This window comes from Leucoraja erinacea, unplaced genomic scaffold (genome assembly GCF_028641065.1).
Source record: "Leucoraja erinacea ecotype New England unplaced genomic scaffold, Leri_hhj_1 Leri_56S, whole genome shotgun sequence".
NCBI lineage: Eukaryota > Metazoa > Chordata > Chondrichthyes > Rajiformes > Rajidae > Leucoraja > Leucoraja erinaceus.
In genome coordinates this window covers 293,378-305,407 of record NW_026576476.1, presented here as the reverse complement: position 1 = coordinate 305,407, position 12,030 = coordinate 293,378, and the positions used below count along the sequence as shown (strand labels likewise).

Genomic DNA, 12,030 nt, shown 5'->3' with positions numbered 1-12,030 from the left:
TTGTAGTCAGGATCGATCCCGGGTCTCTGGGGCTGTGAGGCAGCAACTCTACCATCCCAAGCAATACTGTTCTGTTGAACCTCTTATAACATTTAATGCATTATACAAATAGATGTGCCTGTTGTTGACACATGTTCATTGTAATCTAAATTGGGGCAGAATACATTTTTCCCATCACAACATTTGTGAACCTAGTTTTACTGGTTTTACTTTTATAATCGCGTTGTGGACTCTTTCTGAAAATGCTATCACAGCAATCTGCGTTCCACCGAGCTCTGATCTACAAACATTAAGGACCACGATTATATTATTATACTTTCAATGCAAACGCAAGCCAAATTTCTGCCTCCCCATCTCAAATCGCTCTGTAACATGGGTGGCTGCAGCGTCGCCACATTAACTAGAAACTAAATGGTAACTTGGGCTATTCTCTCATGTAAACCCACAGTACTCAGACATTTGACCCAAAGCCTATTTTATCTGATTTCAATAAAAGGTTCTCATGCATAAGAATACTCCATTACGAGGTATGAATTTTGGCTGCACCAGCAATTTAACATCCAAATTGTTACTGCACAGCTAAAGGATTTGCAGATGCATTATGCCTTGCAGAGCTTTAGATTGTATTACCTCATTTCAGATATAACTAGGTCTATAAAGAGAACTATAAATATTATACAAACTGCTAGACATGCATTATATGTGGAATCTGGCAAACTCGATGAGCTATGAAATGTTTCTGTTCAATAGGCCATCACCGCTGTACGACCAAAACAAGGATTAGGCCTAATTACAGCGGATTAAAGGTAAAATAACAAAGTATTAATTTTCGTTGAGTTTGAGGCGGCACAGTGTTACTGATTTGCTGCGTTGAGACCCAGGTTCGATCCTGATTCCAGGTGCTGTCGGTATGGAGTTTGTATGTTCCCCATGTGACTGCATGGGGTGTCACCAGGTACTCCAGTTTCCTGCCACACTCCAAAGTAGTGCAGGTTTGTAGGTTAATTGGCTTTGGTAAAATTGTACATTTTCCCTAGTGTGTAGGAACATAGAAACATAGAAATTAGGTGCAGGAGTAGGCCATTCGGCCCTTCGAGCCTGCACCGCCATTCAATATGATCAAGACTGATCATCCAAACTCAGTATCCCGTACCTGCCTTCTCTCCATACCCTCTGATCCCCTTAGCCACAAGGGCCACATCTAACTCCCTCTTAAATATAGCCAATGAACTGGCCTCGACTACCCTCTGTGGCAGAGAGTTCCAGAGATTTACCACTCTCTGTGTGAAAAAAGTTCTTCTCATCTCGGTTTTAAAGGATTTCCCCCTTATCCTTAAACTGTGACCCCTTTGTCCTGGACTTCCCCAACATCGGGAGCAATCTTCCTGCATCTAGCCTGTCCAACCCCTTAAGAATTTTGTAAGTTTCTATAAGATCCCCTCTCAATCTCCTAAATTCTAGAGAGTATAAACCAAGTCTATCCAGTCTTTCTTCATAAGACAGTCCTGACATCCCAGGAATCAGTCTGGTGAACCTTCTCTGCACTCCCTCTATGGCAATAATGTCCTTCCTCAGATTTGGAGACCAAAACTGTACGTAATACTCCAGGTGTGGTCTCACCAAGACCCTGTACAACTGCAGTAGAACCTCCCTGCTCCTATACTCAAATCCTTTTGCTATGAAAGCTAACATACCATTCGCTTTCTTCACTGCCTGCTGCACCTGCATGCCTACTTTCAATGACTGGTGTACCATGACACCCAGGTCTCGCTGCATCTCCCCTTTTCCTAGTCGGCCACCATTTAGATAATAGTCTGCTTTCCTGTTTTTGCCACCAAAATGGATAACCTCACATTTATCCACATTATACTGCATCTGCCAAACATTTGCCCACTCACCCAGCCTATCCAAGTCACCTTGCAGTCTCCTAACATCCTCCTCACAGCTAACACTGCCCCCCAGCTTAGTGTCATCCGCAAACCTGGAGATATTGCCTTCAATTCCCTCATCCAGATCATTAATATATATTGTAAATAGCTGGGGTCCCAGCACTGAGCCTTGCGGTACCCCACTAGTCACTGCCTGCCATTGTGAAAAGGGCCCGTTTACTCCTACTCTTTGCTTCCTGTTTGTCAGCCAGTTCTCTATCCACATCAATACTGACTTTAGGTTACTGAGGTAAAGTGGAGCTAGATGGTTCTTTGGACTTTAGTTTAGAGATACTACCGTAACATAGAACGTGTTACGGTATGGGGTGATCGCTAGTCGGCGTGGACTCAGTGGGCCGAAGGGCCTGTTTCTGTGCTGTATCTCTAAACTAAAGTCCAAAGAACCATCTAGCTCCACTTTACCACAGTAACCTAAAGTCATAGAATACAGAAATACACCCTTCAGCCGACTTGTTCCTGCTGACCAAGTTGCCTCATCTCAGCTCATTCCATTTCCCACAAAAATAAGTCAAAGTGCTGGAGTAACTCAGCAGGTCAGGCAGCATTCTTGCATAGGTGACGTTTCAGGTCAGGACCCTTCTTCAGACCGATTCCTTTTCCCGCATTAGCCCATATCCCTCTATATATTTCCTTTACATCTAACCGTCCAAGTGTCTTTTAAATGCCGTTAGAGTATCCGTCTCAACTATCTCCTTTGGCAGCACATTCTACATACTCACCACCGTCCGAGTGAAAAAGTTGCCCCTCAGGTTCCAAGTAAATCCTGCACCTCTCATCTTAAATCTATGTCCTCTAGTTTTCACCCCATCTATTTCCTCGTGATCTTATATACCTCAATAAAATTAGTCCTTAGCCTCCTGTGCTCCAATGAGTAAAGTCATAGCCTGCCCAACCCCTCCCCCTAGCTCAGGCCCTCAAGCCCTGGCAGCATCCTCGTAAATCTTCTCTGCATTCTTTCCAACTTAATGACATCCTTCCGAAAGCAGGGTGACCAAAATTGAACACAGTACTCTCAATGTGGCCACCCCAACATCTTTTACAACAATAACATTCTACACATTCTATATATAGACTTCTATACTCAAAGCTGACTGATGAAGGCCAAAATACCAAAAACCTTCTTTACTACTCTATCTACTTGTTACGCCACATTCAGGGAATAATATCAGTACTCCTAGATCCCTCTTGACAACCTTCCCGATAACCCTACCATTCACTGCGAAGGCCCTGCCCTGCTTAGACTCCACAAATGTAACACTTCACACTAAAGGGCCTGTCCCACTATGCGAGTTCACCCAAGAGCTCTTCCGAATTTAAAAAAAAAAAAATCAAACTCGTGGTAAGTACGTAGAATGTACGTAGCGTGTATGTCGGAGCTCGGGACGTCTCGTAACGCTAACGGCAGGTACCCGGGAAACGCGGTAAGCTCGTGAAGTTTTTTCAACATGCTGAAAAATGTCCACGAGAGCCCCGAGTACCTACGAGCGGCTATTACCGTAATTCTCCGAGTTCGAATCAGGGGAAACTCGGGAGAACTCTTGAATTACCTCGTACAGTGGGACAGGCCCTTAACTGCATTAAACTCAATTAGCCATTCCTTAACCCACTTGCCCAGCTGATCATGACCTGTTGTCATTTTTGATAACTCTTTTTATTGTTCCCAGCTCACCTTTGTTCACCAATTTTATAAAATAGAAATTTGATGGGTAAACTGATGGGACTGAAGGCCGATAAATCCCCAGGGCCTAATGGTCTGCATCTCAGGGTACATAAAGAAGTTGCTCTAGAAATCGTGGACACATTGTCTAATTTTCCAATGTTCTATAGATTCAGGATGAGCTTCTGTGGATTGATGGGTAGCTAATGTTATCCCACTTTTTAAGAAAGTCGGAAGAGTGAAAACAGGGAATTATAGACCAGTTAGCCCGACGTCGGTGGTGGGGAAGATGCTGGAGTCAATCATAAAAGATGAAATAGAAGCACATTTGCATAGCAGTAACAGGATCGGTCCGAGTCAGCATGGATTTACGAAGGGGAAATCATGCTTGACTGATCTTCTGACATTTTTTGAGGATGTAACTAGGAAAATGGAGAAGGAAGAGCCAGTGGATGTAGTGTACCTGGACTTTCAGAAAGCATTTGATAAGGTCCCACATAGGAGATTAGTGGGCACAATTAGGGCACATGGTATTGGGGGTAGAGTGCTGACATGGATAGAAAATTGGTTGGCAGACAGGAAACAAAGAGTGAGGATTAACTGGTCCCTTTCAGAATGGCAGGCAATGACTAGTGGGGTACCGCAAGGCACGGTGCTGGGACCACAGCTATTTACAATATACATCATTGATTTAGATGAAGGGATTCAAAGGAACATTAGCAAATTTGCAGATGACACAAAGCTGGGTGGCGGTGTGAACTGTGAGGAGGATGCTTTGAGAATGCAGGGTGACTTGGACAGGTTGGGTGAGTGGGCAGATGCAATTTAATGTGGATAAATGTGAGGCTATCCACTTTGGTAGCAAAAACAGGAAGGCAAATTATTATCGAAATGGTGTCAAGTTGGGAAAAGGGGAAGTACAACAGGATCTGCGGGTCCTTGTTCATCAGTCAATGAAAGCAAGCAGGCAGGTACTGCAGGCAGTGAAGAAGGCGAATGGCATGTTGGCCTTCATAACAAGAGGAGTTGAGTATAGGCTGTCTGAGCTAGATAGGGGTCTTAAAGATAGCGGATTCAGGGGATATGGGGAGAAGGCAGGAACGGGGTACTGATTGTGGATGATCAGTCATGATCACATTGAATGTCGGTACTGGCTCGAAGGGCCGAATGGCCCACTCCTGCACCTATTGTCTATTGATAATAATTTCCAAACCCTAATGTGGAACGCAATACTCTTTAACAATATTGGCACCCTCAATTAGAAACTCATTGATAATCAGCGTCAAAGAACAGAAAAACCACAATAGTTTACAACAATTATATAAATCTCCATGGCAGACGTTTGAAATGAAATTTGATGCAAATAATGATTTGGTCATTTTTATTATTGCTTACCTTCATATTTCCTAATCGTCTTGTCCGGTCTATAACCAAAAGCTTTTTTATAAGGTCTCTGAAACAATAGAATATATTTATTATATATTTAATATAACATTACATAATGTCAAGGGATTGTAACATTAAAAGGCCTCATTTTAATATGTATTGAGTAAGCTCACTGAAACTCTCTACAATGGCCACCAATATATGACATCAAAAAGAATGGTGAGATTGAAATGATGCAATTTTATACAAACTATTGAAAATATCAGTGGATCTCCAGTGATATTTTCCATCATTATTCCAAGGCATATATTAAATGATGAAATAAGCAAGACAAGACAATTAACTTAATAAACAGCAGCTGAGGCAAAGAAACTCAAGTCTGAAGATCTAAACTCCCAAAATAATGCGGTCCCACAATAAAAAGGAAGATTTACGAGGATGTTGCCAGAATTTACGAGGATGTTGCCAGGACTAGAGGGTGTGAGCAAAAGAGAGAGGTTGAGTAGGCTGGGTCTCTATTCCATGGACGCAGGAGGGGATCTTATAGAGGTGTACAAAATCATGAGAGGAATTGATCGGGTAGATGCCCAGAGTTGGGGAAATCGAATGCCAGAGGCCATAGATTCAAGGTGAAGGGGAAAAGATTTAATAGGAATCCAAGGGGTAACTTTTTCACACAAAGGGAATAAGCTGCCAGAGGAGGTAGTTGAGGCTGGGACTATTCCATTGTTTAAGAAACAGTTAGACAGGTACATGGATAGGACAGGTTTGGAGGGATATGGTCCAAACACTGGGAAGTGGGACTAGTGTAGCTAGGACATTGGTGGGCGGTGTTTGACATGGAGAGAACGGTAAAGAAAACTCGTGTATTTAGGAGACATTCAAAACATTGATCTGTTGCATGAATAATTTTGCCTTTAATATTTCAGGTCATCATAGAACTATACAGCCCGCGTCCATGCCAGCAAAGTTACCCAAGGCGTTCCTATAACGATGGCGACCAGAACTGTATAGTGCTTCAAATGTGACCATATCAACATCTTGTACAGCTGTGACATGTCCCAACTCCTGTACTCAACACACTGACCATTGAAGGAAAATGTACCAAATATCTCCTTCACCACTCTGTCGACCTGTGTCACTACTTTCATGGAACTATGTAACTGCACGCCTGAATCTCTGTTCTACAGCACTCCTCAGGACCCTACCATTTACCGAGAAAGATCCGTCCTCATTTGTCTTCACCAAAAAGCAACATCTTACAATTATCAGACTCAAACTCCATCTGCCATTCTTTGGCCTGTGGTCCCAATCAGTTGTGATCCCACTGAAATCTTACATAATTGCAGCATTGTCCATTGTAGCACAGATTTTAGTAACATCCCCAAACTTATTAACGCTGGGGGTGGGGGGGTTAGAGTTATAGAGAGCTTCCCCCCCTTCATTCCCCCGTTCCAGACCCCAGCCAACTGTAGCCCCTTACTCGGTCTTCAGAGATTTTTTCCAACAAAACCTGCTCGACTACACCAGTCTGTTATTTTAATGATATATTAAACAAAAACATGACAACTTTCTGGAATGATGCCTAATGTAGAATTGAGAAGAGATAACAGGAAAAGTCCAGAATAAACCAAACATGGGGCAAAAACATAGCAAAAGGAGAAAGTTGTTTTGTTATTTATAGGTAGACAAAAATGCTGGAGAAACTCAGCGGGTGAGGCAGCATCTATGGAGTGAGGGAAATAGGCAGCGTTTCGGGTCGAGAACTTTCTTCAGACTCATTTATTTATAGACTGATGACTTCCACAACCAAATCATCCATGGTAAAATTGATATTTAATGTAACCACTGTTATTTTAAAAAAAAACCTCAGCATTTGGGACTTCTACCATTAAGAATGCTTGAGAAGAATTGTAAAGGAATTGATTCTCACCACGACCAACCTCAGCTAATGTCCGTATCACATGAATTTAACATGGAAAAACTATGCTCTGCCTGCACCTGAAAATTCATAACGAGTAAGGAAATGTCAGCTTAAAGCTTCTGCAATGCAAAAGGCATTATCCAGCTATTATGGCTCACAAGTGTTGTGGAACTGAACAGAATATTGTTAATTTGCTAGAGTTGATATTCCACAATCTGGCAAACAATTACATAACGTTACATAGTTACAGCTGATGGTTAAATTGCCGCATAAAATTTCAAATAAAAAATCAGCATGCTGAATTCCCAATATAATTATTAAAAAGCAGAGCATACTGTCTATAAACAAAGTTCAAGGAAAAAGACTGCACCATTGCAAACGTGTGATAAAGAACACAATAGGGCCACTGCTAACTAAACCTCAAAATAGCTGTCCAAGTCAGATTGTGCCACCTGCACGATTTGATGTCTGGAAAATTTCACATATGTGCATTAGATTACGTTTGCACAAACAATTTGCAAGCCATGACTTTTTTTTAAATGAGGTTAAAGCATGCACAAGTACGGTAGTTAAAATAAGCAATCCTTCGTGAAAGGAATGTGATGTTTAAAGACTACGTCCAGATTTGCAAAAAAAAATAAATACACAAGCAAAAAGGATTCCTACCCTGGATTGTTACACAAGAGGGAGAAAATGTCTCAATTTATTACGAGTGCAAATGTTCAAAGCCTCCAAGAAGAAATGCAACACCCCCACAGATTTCTGCAAATTTCTATCTCTTAGTTGCTCAACTCTCATTTCCCTTCCCGCTGACTCTCAGTCTGAAGAAGAGTCTCAACCCGAAACATCACCTATTCCTCGTCTCCAGAAATGCTGCCTGACCCGCTGAGTTACTCCAGCTTTGTGTGTCCATCTTTGGTTTAAACCAGCATCTGCAGTTCCTTCCTATGCAAAAGGTGTATTTGTGTTGACACTGAGAAACCTAGAGGTACATACATACACAGGGACACTTTGCAAGCACTGGACCACCTCTAACTGTCCATTTAATGAGGCACTACCTAACTACCCCATCCTTGGTAGCTTCCTTGGCCATCTAGGAACCATGAAAACCAGAGTGGAAATCTGGTGGAAGTGTTTAACGGGAGGTAGAATTAAGGCTACATAGAAGAGAATTTCAGCAAAAGAGCAGAGTTGGGGGTTAAGTCAGAGAATGTTATTGAATTGGAAATAATCTGAATTATAGCAGGGTACAATGTCTGAAGGCGTACCCACAACAAAGCTATAAACAATCTGTAATGAATTTGAAAGAATCTTTTTTCCAAGGAGCGCAAGAGCCCGAGGCGTGACATTAAAGGTACTCAAAACATAGATAGGCAAATATTCATGGGCTTTTCCCACAGTGGAGCAGTACCAAACTAGAGGGCATAGGTTTAAGAAAGAGGCAAAAAGATTTAAAAAAGATCAGAGGCACATGTTCTTTGCACGGAGGGTGATGACTATACAGTGCCCTCCATGTTTGGGACAAAGCTCCATAATTTATTTATTTGCCTCTGTACTCCACAATTTGAAATTTGTAATAGAAAAAATAAATCACATGTGGTTAAAGGGCACATTGTCAGATTTTAATAAAGGCCATTTTGGTTTCACCATGCAGAAATTACAGCAGTGTTTATACATAGTCCCCCTATTTCAGGGCATCATAATGTTTGGGACACAGCAATATCATGTAAATGAAAGTAGTCATGTTTAGTATTTTGTTGCATAACCTTTGCATGCAATGACAGCTCGAAGTCTGTGATTTATGGACATCACCAGTTGATGGATGTCTTCTCTGGTGATGCTCTTGCAACCATCTATAATTAATGCTATTTTAGGGGCTACTCCCCTTCGGTTTTCTCTTCAGCATATAAAAGGCATGCTCAATCGGGTTCAGATCAGGTGATTGACTTGGCCACTCAAGAATTGACAATTTTTTAGCTTTGGAAAAACTCCTTTGTTGCTTCAGTAGTATGTTTGGGATCATTGTCTTGCTGTAGAATGAACCGCCAGCCGATGAGTTTTGAGACATTTGTTTGAACTGGAGCAGATAGGATGTGTCAATACAATTCTGAATTCATTATATGCTGCCATCAGCAGTAGTATCATCAATGACGATAAGTGAGCCAGTACCATCAGCAGCCATAACGCCCCCACCACCAAGTTTCACAAATGAGGTGGTCTGCTTTGGATCTTGGGCAGTTCCTCCTCTCCTCCATACTTTGCTCTTGCCATCACTCTTATATGTTAATCTTCGTCATCAGTTCACAAGACCTTTTTCCAGAACTGTAAGTACTTCTTGGCAAACTGTACGATAAGTGAGCATCTTGCAGTGTAGCTTATTTCCGTCATGAAGCAGCCATTTGCAGACAGTGGTCTCCCAATCCACACCTGACTCCTGAGAGCGCACAAATCTGTCGAGGGTGTTTGGGGGTTTTTCATGCTTTAGAAGGAATTATTCCGTGGTGGAGGTCTTCCTTGGCCTGCCAGTCCCTTTGCGATTAGTAAGCTCACCAGTGCTATCTTTCTTCTTAATGTTCCAAAAGAGATGCTCTTGGCCGATGTCTCTAACAGTTTTACCTGTTTCGTCATAAGGAGGCAACTTAATTGGCACAACTTTGGTCCTCATGTTGATAAACAGCATTAAATGTTTCCAAAGGTGATGGAAAGACTGGAGGAAAGACTATGAGGAAAGCCATGTGTTCCAAAAACATTATGGTGTGTTCCAAACATTATGGTGAAATGGGGGGGGACTATGTATAAACACAGCTGTAATTTCTACATGGCGAAACCAAAATGTATAAAAATGGCCTTTAATAAAATCTGACAATGTGCACTTTAACCACGTGTGATATTTTCTATTACAAATCTCAAATTGTGGAGTACAGAGGCAAATAAATAAATGACGGGTCTTTGTCCCAAACATTATGGAGGGCACTGTAGGTTAATAATGCATTGAATCTACTGTGACAATCAATACCATGACGTATCAGCTACGACTTTCCCCACCTCCACCCAAAAGCTCTGTATCTTCTTAGACACAATCTATTGATCGGAATTGACTACATTGAACCACTGAGCATCCACAATTCTCAACATTAGATAAGCTTTACAGTCTTGAGTGCAAATGTTTTTCCATCAGCATTTTTCCAATTGTATGATGTAACGCTTGAAAAACTGTGTCTTTCAATTTTTCTCCTTTGTGTAATTTTTGAGTACCTCACTGGTCGTCTCCTCATTCCAAGGATCAATCTAATGAACTTCTGTTACATACAATTTAATACAAGCACTCTGTCTTGCCCTCCACATTGGGATATATAACTAATTAAAGTTAAAATAAACTTTTAACAGTAAGATCTGCCCCTCAGAATGAAATGAAAAATAATGTCAAAGCAATACATGGCAATTATCCTTGAAACTTCTTCAGGCAAAGCTCCAATCAAAATACTGGAGGGCAAATTCTGAGTTAACTGCTGCATGTTATCACAAACTATTCAGATGTTTAAGAGTAGTAGCCTTTCCAATTCATAATTAACTCACAATCTCCCAATTATCAGCAGTTTGGATCAAACTTACTTCACATAGAAATCGAGATGTTTTGGGAACTCCAATTTTCCAGCAAGAATCTTTTGATAAATTCCAAAGGGATTGTCATCAAAAAATGGGGGGTAACTGCAAAAAGAAAAATCAGTGGATGAAAAATTAAATCTCTTCAGCATTAGATACAGTCAGATAAAGTAGTACACTATATATTTGGAAATGGTCTACAACAGCATAAATAAACATCCACTCTATTGTACATGATGTTCCCCTGCCACCCTCCCCCACCATTCTACCTCAATGGAAAACCAATGTAAAACCAGCTGCTTGATAAGGTACCTTTTACATATTGGTGCTAAGATCTGCCCCTCAGAATGAAATGAAAAATAATGTCAAAGCAATTATTTCCTTGCCTTGCTCTCCTTACCTTGGAGGACTTACACAGTTCCCGCTGCATCAAAAAATCCCAGAGTATTATAAAGGACATTTCCCACCCCGGACACTCCCTGTTTGAACTGTTGCCGTCAGGCAGACGGTACAGATCTACAAGGACAAGGACGAACAGACTAAAAAACTGTTTTTACCCCACTGCTATAAAAGCACTAAATGTAGCCGCCAAGGAACGCAGGGGCGATACATACTAAGGGACTGTGGTACACTGTGAAATCGACAGAAGGATGGAGGGTTCGGTGTTTATGTGTGATATTTTCATGATATTTATTTTAGTTGTTTATCTTTTAATATTTTATCTTGTATGTATCGTTAGCTTTTAGAAATGTTTGAATGGTGAACTGACTGGCTGACATTTTTAAATTTTGTTGTACATGGTTCATGTTACAATGACAATAAAGAAACAATTCTATTCTATTCTAAGACTTCTATAGGATATAAAATATCTTCCCCCTTTCTATGCTGGTTGCAGATCCACAGATTATGATACGCTTAAAGCTCTTCACTGTACCTTGGTACACGTGACAATAAACTAAACTGAACTAATGATGGGGATATCTCAATCCAGTTGGTGGGCAGAAGGCTTCCCAATAACCCTTTCTGGCTTAAGCCCTCCCTTCACCACCTCCAGCTTAAATACCATTTGGAATATTTTGGAGGACCAAGAAACCAAGAACCAAGAACCAAGGCTACAGAACCAAATTGTCATTCATATGAAAGACAATATCATTCAAAAGATACAAGGTAATTAAAGAAACCCCTTGACCTCTTGATGCTTGAAGGGGATTTGGTTTACAAAGGAAAAATGTATCAATGGTGGAGGGAGTTAAGGCACACCTTAGACATAAAAGGAGAGGTCAAATCATACTTATAATTGTGTAAACTATAGTACATATTGGAGCCAAGACACAACGGGTTTAACACACGTTCCTTTTCATATTATTTGTTCTGGGGGATTCATGCATACACTGTATGCAAAACAAATTATTATTCAACCTTGACATTCTGCACCTTTAAACTTCTTAAAAAGCTGTCAAGCAAACCTAAGCACTTCATTTTACATTACAAGAACTTACAAAATGTGCACT

General features: G+C 41.0%; 1 protein-coding gene across 1 annotated transcript in view; it reads right to left on the bottom strand.

The window, feature by feature from the left end:
* The window catches only part of prkx (protein kinase X-linked), a 68,725-nt gene that overhangs the window by 21,558 nt on the left and 35,137 nt on the right, over positions 1 to 12,030 (bottom strand). Inside the window, exons 4-5 of the mRNA XM_055630898.1 lie at positions 10,529 to 10,624; positions 5,002 to 5,059 (exon numbers count right to left, since the gene is read on the bottom strand). Of these exons, the coding sequence (XP_055486873.1) occupies positions 5,002 to 5,059; positions 10,529 to 10,624 (154 nt within the window). The remainder of the gene's footprint in view (positions 1 to 5,001; positions 5,060 to 10,528; positions 10,625 to 12,030) is intronic.